The 19,205-nt window shown below is 56.7% G+C and overlaps 1 protein-coding gene across 1 annotated transcript in view; it reads left to right on the top strand.

Moving 5' to 3' along the window:
* The window catches only part of LOC144934358 (obscurin-like), a 121,169-nt gene that overhangs the window by 99,779 nt on the left and 2,185 nt on the right, over positions 1-19,205 (top strand). The window contains exons 120-135 of the mRNA XM_078860043.1: positions 15-72; positions 478-602; positions 1,443-1,523; positions 3,517-3,612; positions 4,087-4,305; positions 4,752-4,824; positions 5,239-5,285; positions 5,428-5,574; positions 5,693-5,838; positions 13,140-13,465; positions 14,513-14,686; positions 15,945-16,152; positions 16,969-17,121; positions 17,253-17,469; positions 18,034-18,147; positions 18,885-19,052. Coding sequence (XP_078716169.1) covers positions 15-72; positions 478-602; positions 1,443-1,523; positions 3,517-3,612; positions 4,087-4,305; positions 4,752-4,824; positions 5,239-5,285; positions 5,428-5,574; positions 5,693-5,838; positions 13,140-13,465; positions 14,513-14,686; positions 15,945-16,152; positions 16,969-17,121; positions 17,253-17,469; positions 18,034-18,147; positions 18,885-19,052 — 2,352 coding nt within the window. The remainder of the gene's footprint in view (positions 1-14; positions 73-477; positions 603-1,442; positions 1,524-3,516; positions 3,613-4,086; positions 4,306-4,751; positions 4,825-5,238; positions 5,286-5,427; positions 5,575-5,692; positions 5,839-13,139; positions 13,466-14,512; positions 14,687-15,944; positions 16,153-16,968; positions 17,122-17,252; positions 17,470-18,033; positions 18,148-18,884; positions 19,053-19,205) is intronic.

The following is a 19,205-nucleotide window of genomic DNA, read 5'->3' as shown; positions in this document are numbered from 1 at the left end:
CATTGTCCCCGCAGCATCCGGGGACGCCGGTGGAGCGGGCCTGTTCGCCGCTGCTGGTGCTACTTTATCGAGGTGAGCGCGGGTCGCAGGAGTTTGCACCAGCATCCAGCAGAGCCTCGGTGCGGCAATCGTCGTTATTAGGACGGCAGGGTAGCACGGTGGCCATACTCGTGCCTCATGGCAAGAAGGACCTGGGTTTGATTCCCGAATGGGTGCCTTTTTGTGTGGAGTTTGTACGTTCTCCTCCTGTTCTTCAGCTTTTCTGGTTTCTTTCCGTAGCTAAAACAAATCCACTGCAGCTGAAATTAGCCAAACATCACAATGGTGAACATTTTACTGCAAATGACTCAATTAGGGTTACATTTAACAAGCTCACTTCCTACTGCTAAAAACTTGGCAGGACCCTCCTGAAAAAATTATCTCGTGACTCTGTGAGGCCTTGCTGGGTGAACGGCTCTGTGTGCCTCTCGCTCGCAGGGACCAATCGGAGAAGGTTCTTGAGTCTCAGGTGGAGGAAGAACCTCCCCAGTTTACACAGGAACTGCAAGACACCTATGTGTCCGCTGGCGCTCAGAACGTCAGCCTGTCCGTCAGAGTCACAGGTGGGCGGGCCACGCACACGCACCACGCACACGCACCACGCACACGCACCACGCACACGCACGACAGCAGCCGCGGCGCTGCTCAGCTCGCTGGTGCTTGTTGGCACGTGGGTGCCGGTCTCTCTGCACTGTGGATCGTTTAGAGTCGGTGGTCCCGTGCGTGTCTGGACGTCTACGAATGCGTCCGTATGTCTGCATGAGTGGGTTAGGGCTCTGCCTCTGAGTGTGTCTATGTTTATGTGACTGTGTCTCTGTCCATTTCACTGTGTCCTTGTCATTGTGTCTGTCTCTTCTTGATTGTACCCTTGTCTGTGTGTCCATATCAGTATGTCCGTGCCAACATATCCTTATACTTGTGTGTGTGTCCATGTCTTCATGTTGGTGTCCATGTGTCCTGTCCTGCAGGTTCTTTTTGTCCACGTCTGTGCGTCTATTGCGTTGTCTTTGTGGTTAGCGCTACGCTGCACTACAAACCCGGCGACGCGCGTTCAATTCCCGCTCACGGTTAATACCAGTGACGATTATCTGAACCGGTCCTGGGCCTCCGTTAGGTCGATCCAGCCTAAAATGAGTACCTGGTGCAGTGTGTAAACATCCTCACTAGAGAGACAAAGGTGGCCGGGCGTGGTGCTGGACACCCACCCCCTCGTGTGGCATTCCAGCCCTCAAAGGTGCTCGCTAACAGCACTTGGCCCAACAGCCTATTAAAGCTGCGCGGGGGATATTTGTCTGTTTGTTGTGCCCATGTCGGTGTGAGCGACCGTGTCCGTCCACCCTGGTATTCCCGTCTGCATCATCGCTGCGTGCGCTCTCGCGCTCCCCGCCCTGCACGGCATGCAGGCTCCCCAGCCCCGCGGCTCTACTGGTTCAAGGACGGGCGGCCTCTGCCCAGCTCCCAGCGGCTGCAGGTGTGTCAGGTGGGCACGCGGCACGTGCTCACGATCGACCCCCTGCTGCCCGAGGATTTCGCGGAGTACGCCGTGTGCGCCAGCAGTATGGCCGGCTGCGTTTACACCTCGGCCTTCCTCCTCCTGCAGGGTCAGCCAAACGCCACTTGCGGCTTCTCCACTGCCCGCAACTTACCAATAACCTCCCACCCCTCACCTCCCACCGCTCACCTCCCCCCCTCACCTCCCACCCCTCACCTCCCTCTCCTCACCTTCCACCCCCTCCCCCCCCCATCTTCCCCCCCCCTCACCTCCCCCCCCTCACCTCCCACCGCTCACCTCCCCCCCTCACCTCCCACCCCTCACCTCCCACCGCTCACCTTCCACCCCCTCACCTCCCACCCCCTCATCTCCCCCCCTGACCTCCCCCTCCACTCCCCCCCCCTCACCTCCCACCGCTCACCTCCCCCCCTCCACTCCCCCCCCTCTCACCTCCACTACCCCCCTCCCCCCTCACCTCCCCCCCTCACCTCCCACCGCTCACCTTCCACTGCCACATTTTGCACCCTGATCTATCGGTTACTGAATGAGGGATTCTCTCAATGTCGAGAGATAGAATTTGAGAAGCACTTCATTGTGTGTGTGCGCGTGTGTGTGTGTGTGGTGGATATTGTGCCACCTTCCAGCCCCAGAGACTGCGGAAGCAAAGGCAGAAGTGAGACCCAAGGGTGAAGGTGAGATAAGATGAACAATAATGGCTGTGACACACACTCACACACACCAACTTCTGCAACAAATCAGACAAGTTGCATGTAGCAGAACAGTTTCCACGAAGAGACTCTAATAATACATTTGAGATATCAAATGGCAAGAGACTTGTGGGTCGCCCAAAACGTTAATTCAAGGACGTTGCACACGCGTGAATCTCAAAAGACTCTGACATCAACGTCAATGAATGCAAAGTTCTGGCAAGAGAAAGGCGCACAGGATCACGGCACAGCTCCCCCCATACGAACGCGTGCCCTCAGCGCAAGGCACCATCAGGCAGCCTCGTCAACAAACAGAAGTCATCAAGCCATGACAGGACTGCAGCCAATCACAGATGCGACAAATGCAATAGCAGCTTCTGTCGTCCCAGGATCGGCCTTTTCAGTCGTTGCAGGAGACGTGCAAATACTTTAAATCCTTGCGAAAAAGTGAAACATGAAAACCCATTGTCATTCTGCTGATGAACGGACGCCGTGGAATATACTTATCCGGGAAAGCCCGGCTGCGTCTCAAGTTTATTTTAAAGGATGCTCCTGCACCAGGATGTTTAGCCAATTATATATTCAGGAGCGTTTAGGTCAGCGTCTGCACATTGCTTTCATATTTAGATGTTTTGTGAATACAAACTGCATCAAACTGTAGCCAATAAAACGTGGAAATTGTGTAAACTATGACACAGCCATGGTTGGCCATGGTGCTGATGCTGCCGGGTGCAGGCCTGTGTACGGACACGGGCGTGTGTTGCGTACGTGTGTGTGCGTGACACAGTTGGCACAGTGCGGGGCACAACTGGTGCATCTGCCAGTCATCTCAGTCAACCCATGGCACCTGGGTCTGTCCCGTGACCTCCTGTCAGTGAGCCTTCGCCGTGGGGATGTCACCGCCACTTAGTGGCAAATGGCGGCTGTTGTTGTTGTGTGTGCGTGTGTGTGTATGTGTGGGGAGTGGTAGGGTAGCTGTTAGTGTGCTGCGCTACGAACCTGGCGAACCGGGTTCGACTCCCGCTCACGGCCAACACCAGTGACGATAATCTAAACCGGTCCTGGGCCTCAAATGAGTACCTGGTGCGATGTGTGAACATCGCAACTAGGGAGACAAAGGCGGCCGGGCGTGGTGCTGGCCACCCACCTCGTGTGCTGTGCCGGCCTTCATAGGTGCTCGCTAACAGCACGTGCCCCTACAGTCTGTTACAGACCACACGGGGGATCTTTGTCTTTATCTTTCTGTGTGTGTGTGTGCGCGCGGACTGCCGTTCCCAGCGCTGGAGAGTCTGGTGCCACCGCGGTTCCTCGAGAGGTTCACCAACAGGCGCGTGCCGCGCGGAGCGAGCGTCACACTCGGCGTCATCCTCGAGGGTACGGGGACCCGGCCCTCCCTCGCCTCCACCAGGGGTTCACCCCGCGTCCCCCAGCCCCCAGTGACGGCCTCTGTGGGGTTGCAGCCAGCGTATTGTATAAGCGTGTTTATGCACGACGATGATGATGATTCATATTCCCCATCTCTTATGTGTGGTACACAGTTTTATAAATGCATCGTGAGTGCAAAAATACATGTCAGCCAAACAAATCTGCATCGTTAGACATTTTACACACAGCAGCAACAACACACCTTAAGCCATTCTCATTCTGCTGCTGGATGAAATCATCCGCATGGTCCACCACTGCAGGTGACGCTGCTGCCAAAGGTCGTCTGCGGGAGGCACCCGGCAGGGGAACATGTGGAGCCCCCTGCCATGCCGTACCACCCTCCCCCCCTTCACAACCCCCCTCACCGCCCACCTCGTGACGACGCAAGCAAAATGCCGGTCGGCGTGTTCTCCGTGCGCCCAGGCTGCCCGGAGCCGCTGGTGACGTGGCTGAAGGAGGAGTCCCCAGACAAGGTGCACCGGATAAAGGCGACGACGGAAGGGTTTCGTCTGACGAGCAGCGCGCCCGCACACAGCCTGTGCATCCCGCGGGTGGCACCACACCACGCCAGCAGCTACACCTGCATCGCCAGCAACGTCGCGGGGCAGGCCATCTGCACGGCGAACGTGGAGGTGCTGCCCGGTACGCCTCGCGAGGGCGCCATCCAAACCGGCACGGCGTTGTCGTCTTTAAAGGAGGGTGCAGATGTCAATCGGCTGAGCATTGAAGTCACCCACGGCTCGAGGCAGCCGGCCGCCTGGCACGGAAGTCATAGCGCTGAGCTGGCGCGGCCAAGGTCCTGGGTTTGAACCCAGGCGGCCACCTGTGGTTAAACCGGGCTCTCGAGTTGATGGTTTCAGCCCAGTCACCAACGAAAGACCATCTCGTTCAATTTGGCATTGCGTGTATTTTGCCGAAATTCCTGGTCTGAGAATGAAACTGGCGGTTTGACTGCCATGCGATGGGCATTACTGTCATGGCGGAGTGGCTGCCCTCGACTGTGACGCGCAAGGCGTGTGCGCGACGCTGGGGGGGGTCGTTGGGGTGGTTGCGGTGGTCTTGACGCAATTTCACCGTTGCTCCTCCAGATCGAGGGCCCAGTGGGGACAGCGAAGTGCGGTCGGCGATGAAGCACGAGCATCTCTCTTACATCCTCAAGAGGTGGGAGGGGTGGTGAGAAGTGGGGGGGGGGGGGGGGCTGGGGCTGAGCACATCCACCTCCTTGGTGCCGCCTTCATGCGACGGCACCAAGATCGCGTGCGTGTGGACGTTCCGTCCGCCTCGACCTCACCATAAAATGAACAATTTATTTAGATTTGGTCATACTGACCATGGACGAGAGCATTACGTGCCTCAGAATATTTCTGTGTGGACAGATTTACAAGACAAAAAAAGACGACGGTTTAATTAAATAACCAAGACACGGAGCTGTTCACGTCCACGTAACTAAGCAGGAATTCTCTCAAGGTTGGAGGTAATGTGCGGCAGCGGTAACGGCCTCATCATGTTGCGCAGGAGCGCACTCAGCAATCCAGTCGCAAATGCCAGTTTAATGATTCTTCTGTTTGTTGTCAGGTCGACAGGAGGTGACGCTGCAGGACAAGTGCCCAAGAAGAGCAGCGGTGAGTCTCGTGTGTGCGGCTGGGATTTGTGAGCTCGTCCGTCCCCAACAGGGATTTGCCTAAGGCCACCGAGCTGTGATTTATCTGGCATTAGCGAGCCAAGCGCTTATCACGTTAACGAGCCGCTCGCGCCCGTGTGCAGATCGGGCCGTGGAGCGCGTCAGGGAGGAGCTGCAGGTGCCGGAAGAGCGAGACTCGCGAGCCTCCAGCCCCATCTTCCTGTCGGAGGAGCTCATCCAGAAGCTGACATCTCAGATCACCGAGATCGTCTCCACGCAGTTCTCTCAGGGTGAGGCGTCGCTCCGGGCTTCACGGGAACCTGGCTTTCCCGTCGCGGCGGTGCGCTCGCAGCCGGCCGCCAGCTAGATGGGACGCCGTGTTTGACCACCGTGCACGGTCTCCCGCAGCGTCCCTGCGCGTGCGCCTACTGGAAGCCGGAGAGGAGGAGAGGAGAGCTCACAGCCCGTCCCCGAAGACCTCCACCCCTCCACCACGCCCCCCCGGGCCCGCCGAGGCCACCTCTGAGTCCGAGGAGGACGATTTCCAGCAGCGGGTGCGTTGACCCACGCGCCACACTCGCTCGCTCGCAAAACCGCACGTTCTACCGCAGACGCCAGGTTCAGCGTCGGTATGGTGTGCATGCATGTCCCCGTTTGTCAGTCCACTGCTGGATGAGGGCCCACTCATTACATGTGTAGGGGTGTTAGAGAGAGAGCCGTTATGCATGGCAGCTTATGGGAAACAAACACAGTGGGCGGGGCTACGTGAGTGCACGGGGGGGGTGCTCTCAACGACGTCCGCACCAGGCAGCCCGGGGCCCCACCCCTCAGCGGGGGTGGAGTATAAAGGGGGATGTGTCAGAGGGCTCGGGGGAGAATGTTAAAGCTAAACCAGTGAAGACCGAAGATCGTCTAGCTAGAGCCCTGGACTCCCCTGGGACGCCGCCCTTGTCAGGGCCGCGCAGGACCGAGCCAGCGGCGTGGTCCCGAGAACCAGAGCTAGTGCTCTGGGACTCCGGGTACCGTAGCCCGACTTACCAGTGTCGGGCCAGACAGCCTCCCCTAGCCCGTTAGTGGAGGACTAGGAGGTAGGTCAGAGATAGCTAGCAGTGTATTCCCAGCTAGCCGGGTGAGGGGGCCGATACCCCCTCTAGTATTGTATGTCCACAGTTGTGACTACTTGTACGGAATAAATACGTGTGCCTCACCAACGGTGTCCAAGAGTCATCAACGGTACTTCATCTGGTGTCAGAACAACTACGAACATGGACACGCGCCGGACAGCTCGAGCCAGAGTACCGCAGGTGGAGGAGACCGCTGAAATTGTCGAGCCCGAGACGGCTCAACAAGACATCGTGCAGCCGGGGCCGGACGCATTCTTACCGGGGCATCAGGATGAAGAGGAGCCGCCATCAGAAGGGCTGAGGCTGGCTCACGCGAGGCTGGCGGAGCTGCTTTACGCCGCTGCCGCCACACTCGAACACATCACGCGGCTGGGGGCTGGTGGACCACCACGGGGCGAGGAGAACCGACGTCCGATGCGCCTTCCCGCCATCTCAACGGATTCAAACTTTGAATCTCCCGCCATCGCTGCAGCAGCTGCTGAGGGCGTGGCCGGCCTGAACCTCGGGTCCAACATCGCTCTCGCTGGGGCTGCCGCGTCACCGCCAGCGGAGGGAGCGTCATCACGGCTGCGACAGGCGATACCATCTGCCGTTCGCGCCGAAGTGCAGCCGAGTTACGGGGACAGCAGCCTGCGAGCTTCCATGGCGACCGCTGCGCTGCACCAATGGCTGCCTCCGCTCAAAGAGTTTGTTGGCGCAGAGGGCGACTGGGGCGGCTTCCAGCGACGCTTCCTCGCCCACCAAGAAATGGCACGGTGGTCGGATGCTGAGGCTCTCTGCGCGCTGCCGGCGCTCCTCGACAGCGACGCACTCGCCGCCCTTACATCGGCGCTGAGGGAGAAGCGCTCCACGCTACAGATGGCGCTGCAGTTGCTGGCCGGGGTCTACGGACCTTCAGCGGAATGCAGGCAGCAGTTTTACGATCGCCAGCGGGGTGCAAAGGAGTCGCCCCTGGCGTACAGGACGAGTCTCCTGGCGAAGACGGCCTTCCCTCGAATGGACGACGACGGCGTGGACGCCATGGTCACAGAAAAAATCTTCCTGCTGGCAGACGACCTGGACATCGCCGTCGTTGCACAGGAGGACACGGAGATGAGTTCCCTCCAGGCTGCGCGGCTCCTCCACGCCATCCTGCTGTCACAGCGTCGGAAAGCCAGCAGGGCAGCGGCCGGGCGTGCGGTGGCTGCAGCCACCCTCCCGGCGGAGGAGGTTTACGCCGTCGACCGTCGACGGCAGCAGGGGACGGGAGCACGGTCGGGCTGGGATGGGTCGAGCCGCTTCGACCGTCCGTCATCGCTGCCGGCGCTCCCGCGTTGCTTCAACTGCGGCGTCCGGGGCCATGTCGCCTCGGGGTGCCGCTCTCCTCGGCAGCGCGGGACGACGCCTCGACAGGACGCCGGCCCTCCTCCTCCCAAGCTCCATCAACATAATCCGGCGAGTCGCGGCACCCCTCATGTTTGGCCCAAGCACACACTCGTCACACACTCGCACACCGCAACGAACGGGGGGCCGACATTGCGCTGCGACGGGCCAACACGCACCACTATGGGGACTCAAATCGAACCCAGGCAGTGGTCCATGTTGGCCCATCGCGTTGTGGCCGCGTCGTCGGGGTCGTCGGCCGTGGTGGGACACATTGACGGGGTGGAGGTACGCATCCTGGTCGATACGGGGGCATCGGCGACCATCATTTCCGAACTCATTTACAATATTCTACCTGTCCAGAGCCGTCCTTTACTGCCGGTTAACGTCCCATTCTATGCTGCTAACGGGGGCTCTCTTGGCATCATTGGACAGATTCGAGCGCAAATTTGTATCGGGGATATCAAATTGTCGGGCCCGATTTTTGTTTCCTCCTCGCTGGCGGTTCCGTGCCTGCTGGGGACGGACTTCTTGGGCAAAATGCCGATTCGTATTTTAATAGACCAGGGATGCATTGAGCTCCCGTCGGGACGACGCATGGCGTTCCTGCCTTCCCCTACTGCGGCTCGGACGGCGTTCGTAACAGTACCAGCGTTCGTCGTTAAAACAGTTCATGTGCCGCCAGGAGCTCAAATGTTGGTGCCTCTAAAACTTCGTCGGCCCTTCGCTGAGGGCATTGGGGACCAGGGAATTCTGCTGGGACCATCTAGGGCCGGGGTTAGTGGACCTCATTTGATTCCGGCCCAGACCGTCGTAAGAGGGGACCCTTTCATCGCGGTCCTCAATGTGGGGTCGCAGACAGTGGTAGTTCCTCAAGGGACGGTGCTTGCTCACGCGACGCCGGTGCCCTGCGAGGAACCTGTTGCGAATCACGTCGGCACTGCTCCCCGGCCGCACCCACATTCGGACAGCGATGGAGGGTGGCTCGATGCGCTTTGTGCGGGATCGACGGACCTGTCAAATTCAGAGCGCCAACAGCTTAGAACGCTACTGCGGGAATTTTCCGACATTTTCAGTCGGGACAAATACGATTTGGGTTGCACTCATCTGCTGCGTCACCATATTGACACGGGTGACAGCGCGCCAATACGCCAGAATCCGTTTCGGTTAAGTCCCGCCGAAAAGGACCATGTCAAATCGGCTATTGATGACATGTTAGCCGCCGACATCATTTCTCCTTCCACCAGCCCTTGGGGAGCGCCGATCGTCCTGGTTAAAAAGCAGGACGGCTCGTTGCGGTTTTGCGTTGATTTTCGGCGCCTTAACAAAATTTCGGTTGCCGACGCATACCCGCTCCCACGGATGGACGAATCGCTGGACGCCTTGGCGGGAGCGCGATTCTTCTCCACACTGGATTTACTTTCGGGATTCTGGCAGCTTCCTCTGGACGATGATTCAAAGCCTAAAACTGCTTTCCGTACACCGCATGGCCTGTTCCAATTCAACCGGTTGCCGATGGGCTTACACTCAGCGCCGGCAACTTTCCAGCGTTTGATGGAATTGTTTTTGGCTGGATTGCAATGGGAGTCGTGCCTGATTTATTTGGATGACGTTATCGTCTTTAGTAAAACTTTTGACGAACATCTCCAGAGGTTGCGGGCGGTTTTCCTAAAGATGCGGGCTGCTAATTTGAAATTCAAACCCCAAAAATGTCATTTGTTACGCGATTCGGTGCGTTATTTGGGGCACATCGTGGGGCGCTCAGGTATTGCTACCGATCCCGCCAAAACGCAGTGTGTCAGCTCCTGGCCGACTCCCACCTCGGTGGGAGAGGTCAGGAGTTTCATTGGCTTCGCGTCGTATTACCGACGGTTCGTCGCTGATTTTGCGACGATTGCCAAACCCCTACACGCTTTAACATCAAAAGGGGTTCGGTTCCACTGGGGTCAGGAGGAGGAGGCTGCTTTCTGCTCCCTTCGGGACGCCCTGGTAAAAGCTCCTCCCTTGATTTACCCCGATTTTTCGGAACCATTTTTGCTCGACACCGATGCGAGCAACACGGGTATTGGGGGCGTGCTTTCCCAGGTGGTTGACGGCGTGGAACGGGTGGTTGCGTACGGCAGTCGGGTGTTGTCTCCAGCGGAGCAAAGATATTGTGTCACCCGTAGGGAACTGTTGGCAATTGTCTATTTCATCCAACAGTATCGCCCATATCTGTACGGTCGGCATTTCACCGTCCGCACAGATCATGCGGCACTGCAGTATGCCCTGCGAGTTCAACAGCCATTGGGACAATTGTCCCGATGGTTGGAGATCCTCCAGGATTTTGATTTCGAAACCACCTACCGTAAGGGCGTTCGCCACACCAACGCGGATGCTCTGTCGCGCATGCCAACCACCTCCGAATGTGCATGCCTCCTGGGGTCGGGACGTTGCAAGCCAGCAGGGGACATGCCGGTTCCGGTCCTGGCGGCCGCCGCCGACAACGAAACATTGCTTCCAAATTCTATCGCACAACAGGGAAAAGATTCCCTGCTGGGTTTGCCTGTTAATGAATGGGGGCGCCTCCAGATGGAGGATACCTCCCTCCTCGCGTCGCGTCGTCGCGCCGGGGAGGCGGGGCGGGGGACGGGTGATGCCGACGCATGGGAAATGCACGCGGGGTTGCTGATGCATTGGGACGGGAAATCCCATCGACACCGGCTGGTGGTCCCTTCTGGGTTACGGGGTAGGGTGGTGTGGGCTGCTCATGAGCGCCTCCTCCACCTGGGTACCCAAAAGACCCTCGCCTTGCTCCAGCTTGATTTTTTTTGGCCAGGCATGACGAGGGATGTCGCAGATCTGTTGGCATCATGCCCTCGGTGTGCGCAGCGAAAACCACCAGCACGGGAGTCAAACCCGCCTTTGCAGTCTATCAGAGTCTCCAGAGTGAACGAACTTGTCGCGCTGGATATTCTGGGGCCATTTCCCGCCACCCCTAGGGGCAATAGATATTTGTTGACCGGGGTGGAATACTTTACGCGCTGGCCTATGGCCTGGCCCCTGGCCAACCAGTCGGCAGCAGCCATTGTGGAGGCCTTTGTCCAAGGTTACGTCATGGACAAAGGTGCTCCGGAGCGGCTGCTGACCGACCAGGGAAAATTTTTTTCCGGCAAACTCCTCCAACAGGTCTGTGAGCTCCTGGGAACGAAAAAAATTCGTACCTCTCCCTATCACCCGCAAACTGACGGGATGGTCGAGCGTCTGCATCGAACCATCACGTCTATGTTGTCGCAGCAGGTTTTGGACTCACAGACCGATTGGGACTTGCAAATTCAAGGGGTCCTGGCAGCATACAGATTGGCCCCCCATGCTGCGACGGGATTTTCACCCTTCTTCCTCATGTATGGCCGCGAACCTGACCCACCTGTTCGGGCACAGCTGCAGATCCCCGCACCGCTGGGAAAAACTAAATTGGCCGACCATGTTAAATTTAACCTTGCGAAATTGACTGAGGCACGGGATGCTGCCATGCTAAATTCCGACAGGCGTCAGAAAGCGAATGAGCGCCTCAGACTGGGTCGCGCGCACGTGCTACAGTGGAAGCCGGGGGACAGGGCATGGCTGCACTGTCCCCAGATACCACTCGCGACCTCCTCAAAACTGGTGCGGCCGTGGCGGGGCCCCGTCGAGGTGGTTGAGGTTTTGCAGCCTCAGTGCGTTCGCATCAAATGGGGGAAGCGCCGGTGGTTTGTGCACCCCTCTAGGTTGAAACCCTTCGTTGCGGTGCGAGGCCCCACTCCACACACGCGTGGCCAAACATGTGGGGGGTCGGCCGACTCAAAGGGTCCGTCTCTGCTGCTCTCGCCTGACGTGTTGCCGGCTGTCCCGCCCCCAGGTGCACCAGGAATGACGGGCTCCCGCCCAACAACCCCTACGGGGGATGCCGAGGGTCTCGCGACATCAAGCGCAGACTCACTTCGAAATGGACAGCTGCCACCGGATGGTCCGCCATCCGGGGTTGCCCTGTGTGACGGGCCTGCGGCAAGGACGCGCGCAAGAATGCGCAGACTCTTGTGATGCACAAAAGAAGAATTTTTTTTTATTTTTTATTTTCACGTGTATGGTTACTGTGCGCTGCGTCGGTGGTGTGCTCCTGGCACATTGTGTTGTGTTGTGTGTGTGTTGGGGGTTCCTTGCGATTTGTATATACATTGCTTTTACGGAATTCGTATTTATTCAGGGGGGGTGCGTCGGGTTGTTTTCCCTTCGGGGTTTTCTGGTTCTTGTTGTTGTTCTCTTCGCGTTATGTTGAAAAATAGTGAGGCACACGCGCGGTCAGGGGGTAAATGCGCTTTTATTGTCGGTTTTTTTGTATGTTGGCAGCCGGGACGGCTGCAAGCTATGCGGGGGGGGGGGGGGTGATGTAGGGGTGTTAGAGAGAGAGCCGTTATGCATGGCAGCTTATGGGAAACAAACACAGTGGGCGGGGCTACGTGAGTGCACGGGGGGGGGGTGCTCTCAACGACGTCCGCACCAGGCAGCCCGGGGCCCCACCCCTCAGCGGGGGTGGAGTATAAAGGGGGATGTGTCAGAGGGCTCGGGGCAGAATGTTAAAGCTAAACCAGTGAAGAGCGAAGATCGTCTAGCTAGAGCCCTGGACTCCCCTGGGACGCCGCCCTTGTCAGGGCCGCGCAGGACCGAGCCAGCGGCGTGGTCCCGAGAACCAGAGCTAGTGCTCTGGGACTCCGGGTACCGTAGCCCGACTTACCAGTGTCGGGCCAGACAGCCTCCCCTAGCCCGTTAGTGGAGGACTAGGAGGTAGGTCAGAGATAGCTAGCAGTGTATTCCCAGCTAGCCGGGTGAGGGGGCCGATACCCCCTCTAGTATTGTATGTCCACAGTTGTGACTACTTGTACGGAATAAATACGTGTGCCTCACCAACAGTGTCCAAGAGTCATCAACGGTACTTCACATGCAGGAAGTGGCGCTTATTTGACCATACTTAACTCTGCTGGTCAGCGAAGGTTGGTGATGGCAGGGAGCGTAGACGTGGGAGTATAAAAGTATGCCCGCTACCCAGAGGGCATTGCAGCTCCACAAACCTATGACAAACTGTTTACGCATAGTGGCCACCCATCCAAGCACTCTCTAGGCTCGGCCCTGATTTGCTTCCTTGATTTGACAGCATTGCGCTCGTCCCGGGTGATTTGGTCATAGGTACCAGTTTGTTGCTGCGTGACAAATATTTCCAGCAGAGTCCGGATGCTACCAAATCCACGCCGTGGTACTGCACAAACAACACAGCAGCTTTCGCAGAGTACTCCAGCCTGCAGCTGCGGCTTGAAGGCGTTGGTCGACAGCGATCCAGCTGGGCTAAGACCCATTAGCCCCCGGAATTCTTGAGAGCTCGGGACACGCGGTGGAGAGAGCTGGACGGTGGTGGGGCTGCCCGCTGTGTTGTTGTGCAGGGCGTGGAGGTGTACGTGCTGGTGGCCGACTACGCGTGGACCAGCACGGAGCGCGCGTTCCTGTCGCTGGGCAGGGGCGAACACGTGGAGGTGCTGGACTGTGCCCACCCGCTGCTGTGGCTCGTGCGCAGCAGGTCCTCAGAGACCTCCGCGTGCCAGCAGGGATGGGTCTCCTCCGCCTACCTGGAGAAAAAGCCACAGGTAGTGCAAGCACGGCCCAGACGGCTGCTCCCCCAGACATGCCGGCGGAACTGATTCACTGCACTCACTCGCTCACCGGTGATCAGTCGCCTTCTCATCACTCGTCTATGGCTACTACCACGGTTACTGTTCCCGTGAAGTTCACTTGTTCAAGCCTCCATCCATGTTGAGGACTCAGTCTACCAGATTGTTTCCTATCGCTCATGCTGTCAACCAGTAATGCAGGTCACAACAATGCACTCAATCGTGAACTCGCTCAACTAAACCACCACACTGCAGGTCTCTAGACTTCTCTTTCTGCATCTTCCCTCGCACTGCTCCACTTTGGAATTCCCTCCCATCATCGTCAATTATCTCTGAGCTCTAACAATAGTAACTGTCATCGGTTACATATTTAATAGTGCTGTTTGTTTCTGGCTGTTTGTTTCATAACTGTGTACAAAAGGAAGAAAAAAACGTGAACACGAATGGTTACTTTATTTTCTGTTGTCCACGGTCGCTCGTTCTCTAGACACCATCCACGGATCGCAAGGAACAACCCATCGAGTAAGTCCACGGTTTTTTACGTCACACACAACTCGAACATTTTGAATTAAAGCTTTCGTGACTGCAGGGATTCATATTATTGGTTCTTTCGGTAAAGTCACATAGAAGGAAAATAATAAAATAATAAAAATATTAAACAATTAAATGATCACGACGTTTCGACTGCAACACAAGCAATCATCATCAAGTGTGAAATCCACAGCAAATTTTCTTGCTGTGGACCAGCACGGAGCGAAATTTTCTTGCTGTGGATTTCACACCTGATGATGATTGCTTGTGTTGCAGTCGAAACGTCGTGAGAATTGTTTGTTTAATATTTTTATCATTTTATTATTTCCCTTCCACGTGACTTTACCGAAAGAACCATGAATATAACTCGAACATTGTTCTAAATTTACCCAGAATTGCACCATCGCACACCATTTTTTATGTCGGGGGAAAACAATAATTTCCGGCCTCATCAAAAAAGGCTTTAAAGGGCCTCACCGTGCTCCGGAAGCTGCCTGCGCAATGTCACGATCCCTCGTTTGCGTTTCCCGCGGCAGGGTCACCCTGCAGCAGCTGGTGGCGGCGGAGGAGAAGTTTGTGAAGAAGCTGTCCTTCCTGGTGTCGCATCACGCGCAGTTCGTGGAGAGTCAGGTCAACATCCCCGCACTGGTCAGGTCCAAGCGGGAGGCCATCTTCAGAAATGTGCAGGACATCCTCAACTTCCACCGACAGTGAGCAATCACTGCCTCCTGCTGCCACCGCCTCGCCAATTTCCTACGCCTGTCGCCGGTTTTCACTGATAGATGTTGGGCAAATTACTCCCAACTCGTTCTCCTTCTGATTGACTGTGGCCTTAGAAAATATTAAAACGTGTAAATAAGCTTTGGTCTTGAATGGAGCACGTTGTTTTTTTAAAGAAATTTAATCTTTCATCCACGCTATTGATTTTTTTTCAAACGTCTTTTTTATCTCACTGAAGCCGAGCGCATGCCATCTGCCAGCCACGTGAGCAGAGTGCACGTGCAGAGACGCGAGCCGTATGCTGACGGGCGGTTCACGTGTTGTGCTGTGCTCGCAGGGTTTTCCTGCCTAGGCTCAGGGCGTGCAGGGACGAGAGCGACGTGGTGGACGCCATCCTGGGCAGCCGCGAGCAGTTCCAGGTGTATGTGCAGTTCCTGCGCAGCAAGCCGAAGGCCGACCTGCTCTTGCTGAGCGACGCCGTCAGGGTCACCTTCGAGGTAGCTCCACTTTCCCCCAAGCCATTGGCCACGCGATGAAGCCACGGACCCGCACCCTCAGCTGTCGTGCATTGGTGTCGATTGTCCTCCGTGGGGATTATCTAAAATCTCTCCGATGTTCTCTTCCTGTCTGTGCAGAAATATACCGAGATCCTACGCCAGTCCACACACTTCCCGGAGTCGGTGCTGTCCATACAGAAATACTTGGACCTGCCCCAGGAGCAGCTGCACGTCTATCAGGTGGCACTGAAGGTGAGAGCAGCCGGGCATACGGCTCTGAGAAAAGGGAAGGCGCCCTGTCCTTGTCTATAAAGTCTCGTCAACCAATGAGCCTCAAAACTGATTTTGAGTAGGATCCTGCATGGTGCTGTTTTCCAAATTCCTTTTCACGAGAAAATAGAAAAGAAGTACCTGGGGAAAACACACAGGTATCAAAGGAATAGCAGTCATCCAATCCTAGTTGTTGTACTGCCATCCTGGCCACCTTGTAGGGAATTACAGCACAGAATGAAGTCGACAAACCGTTGTCTTCAAGTGCTGCGGGCATGTGTGGCCACCGCTTACCGTCCTGGGACACCGCCCACCAACCTTACCCACATTTGTTATCAAGCCAGATAACACGGTTGTCTGGCTTGACCTCCTGAATGTGAAATTGTAGTTGTTGCTCTACATCTACATCAGCTGTACGAAAGAAGAAAAACCCTCAGTGGTCAGCAGCCGCAGTGTGGCACAGATCAGCGGTGTCACGCAGCTGCCCTGAGTTGGTCGCTCACGCTGCCACCGCCTGCCCACAGGACTTGATCCGGAGGCGCGCGAGTCGGGGCGGCGACTGCCGAGGCCTGGAGGAGGCCTACGGCGTGGTGGCGTCGCTTCCGAAACGCGCGGAGGACGAGATGAAGCTGTCCATGATCGAGGAGGTGCCCACCAACCTCGCCAACCTTGGCCTACTCCTGCGACAGGTACAACAACAACAGCAACCGTCATTCGCCACTAAGTGCACACAACAACCCTGCAGGCACGTGCACACAGCAAGCGCTCTCCCATTCGACAGGTGCGCTCAGTCGAGTGAAGCAAGCAGCTTAGTTGCAGAATTATTATTATTCACAAAGTAATTTATTTTTACTTAAATATTTTGTGATATTTGCAGGAGTAAAAGGAACACCAAAATATGGAGTCATCATTAAAAATGCTCATATCTTCTTGGTTCTTTCGGTAAAGTCACGTAGAAGGGAAGTAATCAAATAATAAAAATAAAACATAATAAAATAATTCTCACGACGTTTCGGCCACAACGCAAGCAGCCGTCCTCAGGTGGAGAACAGGTTCATCAAGTAGACAGAGACTTGACGGACCTGTTCTCCACCTGAGGACGGCTGCTTGCGTTGTGGCCGAAACGTCGTGAGAATTATTTTATTATGTTTTATTTTCATTATTTTATTACTTCACTTCTACGTGACTTTACCGAAAGAACCAAGAAGATGAATCCCTGCAGTCACGAAAGCTTTAAATCGAAATGCCCATATAATTTCATCGCAATCATTTATATCGTAGTAGTCCACCACAGTGGACATGGTTTCATGAGGGGGTTCAATACTTGCACCATTCATGCGCTTCTGGCTGTGGTCCAAGACGGCAAACGCCTATTAATTTAAAAGCATTAATTGAGCCATTACTGAAGGCAGGATCAGTGTTTGTTTTGTTCGTTTGGATGGAATCTCCCACCCCTCCGCCACCATCGCTCACCCCTCCAACCACCTCCGCCGTTGCGAGCGCAGGACGTGTTTGAGGCGTGGGAGGGCAGCGAGGCGATAAGCCGACGAGGCCACCGCCGCCACCTCTTCCTCTTCAACAGCCACCTGCTCGTGTGCAAGGCGAGGCGTGGAAGCCACTCGGCCTCCCAGGCCTACACGTGCCTGCACGCCCTGCCGGTGAGCGTCGCCGCGCGGTCCCCTCCGTTCCCCCCGGGAAGCTCTCGGTCGCGGCATCTCCAGCCCTGGCGCGCTCCCGACGTCTGGCAATTGACGGAGAGATGCGCTTTCTCTCCCTCCGTGGCGTCCAGGTGCGGAACGTAGAGGTGAGCGAGGTGGTGGAGGGGCACGAGCGAATCCTGGAGCTGTTGCACGAGCACGAGAGCGGGCTGGACAAGTTCATGCTGCAGGCAGCCAGCGTGGCCCACAAGGACGCGTGGCTCTGTGAGCTCTACCTCCTGCAGGGGAGGCAGAAGACGCAGAAGACGCAGCAGCAGCCGCCGCAGGATTCACAAGATCCAGCCTGGGGTGCGCATTACCCACCTCACCTGTATCACACACAACACCATTAGCAATATCTGCCTGGCTATGCATGTATGTCGATGGGTGATACATGTGCACGAGATGTGTGTGACCACGCATCCATTAAGCCACCTAAATCTTTCACTCGCATTTCTAGATTCAAATCATTTGAGACAATTGATAATTTTGTATTCGTACTTGACGTGTGCAATTGCTTTACGGGACCCTTACAGCCCCGATGTTCTACATGGACCGCGATGGTGAAGGAACGATTGATTCTCGCATTGAGACAATCATTAAATCGCAAGGGAAGCGAGTCCTGATTTACCCAGCAATGTGTAACACGCATGCAATCAACTGGATTTACACAGCGTCTAAATGAAACCGCATCTCGGATTGCTGCACAGAAAGTAGGACGCGCACATCACGGGGACAAACGAGGTTCCACGTAGACTAATTGTGTTTCATGGGAAGAGACGATCGTCGGCAGAGGAAAAACCAATGGGCTAGAGCAGGGAGCCAAAAACACGGATGTCTGTGTCGCCGCGGCTTCTGCGTGGCCCTGCGCAGGCCCCCCGCGCTTCACCGAGGAGCTGGAGGAGTGCATCGTGCGGGAGGGCGACTCCATCACACTGCGCTGCCACGTGATCGGCACCCCGCGGCCCGTCATCACCTGGTACAAAGGTAAGCCCGGTAAAGCCCGAGCTATATCCTGAACCCTGCCCGTCTTTACCTCGCTCCCATGCATGGATATTTGTTAGGGTCATATACAGCCTTGCATATACAGTGCTCTATCAACCCACGTGAGCTGTTTGGAAACATTTCACTCTGCTGGTCAGTGCGAGTTGGGGATCTCGAGGACCGCTTCAGCAGTCGCTCGCTATCAGTCTTAACTGTGGCCAGCAATCCAACTTGGGTCGCCAGGATCATAGCACAGTGCGCGAACCCCTGTCCCACCGCTCCAGCCATGCATGATTATGCTGCTCCTATTCACCCATTACTTCATCCGCTGGGCCCCAGAAGCAATTTTGATTGTAGGCAGCGTTACTTTTTAGAGCATTGGCGATTCTCACTACAGCGCTCCCTGATGGCGCAAAGAGAGCATGGGCAGGGCATGAGCAGGGGATGGACATGGGATTGGGCATGGGATGGCCAGGGCAAGGGCAGGGCATTGGCAGTGCAAGCGCAGGGCAAGGACAGCACATGGGCAGGAAATGGGCAGGGGATGGGCAGGGCATGGACAGGAGATGGACAGGACATGGGCAGGACCAGGGCAGGGGAAGGGCAGGAGATGGACAGGACAAGGGCAGGGCGTGGGCAGCTCCTCCTCACCCGACGAGCCCCTGTCCGGGTGGGCACGGAGCTGCGTGGGACGAGGCCTTCCGACGTGAATGAGTGTCCTGCGTGGCGCGGCTCCACAGACGGCTGGCCCCTGGAGGTGGACAATGAGCACAAGCCACGGGTGGACGACGGCCGGAACTGCACGCTCGCCCTCAGCTGCGTGCGGCGGAGCGACGCGGGGCTCTATCGCTGCGAGGCGGCGAGCGCGGCCGGTCAGGCCGACACCGCGGCCGCCCTGCGCATCGCCGGTGCGTCCGTCGCTCGCGCCGCACGCGCCACACCGTGCAAGGGGAGCCCGCGCGGCACGGCCGCCGTATAGGTCTCTCGAGGGCTCTCTACCGGTTCGCTACCAGGCCCTGTGCTATTGCTCGTGTCACTGATGAGAGGTGGTGCACGATTGT

The sequence above is a fragment of the Lampetra fluviatilis genome, chromosome 10 (genome assembly GCF_964198595.1).
Source record: "Lampetra fluviatilis chromosome 10, kcLamFluv1.1, whole genome shotgun sequence".
In the NCBI taxonomy this organism is placed as follows: domain Eukaryota; kingdom Metazoa; phylum Chordata; class Hyperoartia; order Petromyzontiformes; family Petromyzontidae; genus Lampetra; species Lampetra fluviatilis.
This window is presented reverse-complemented; position numbering and strand designations above follow the sequence as displayed.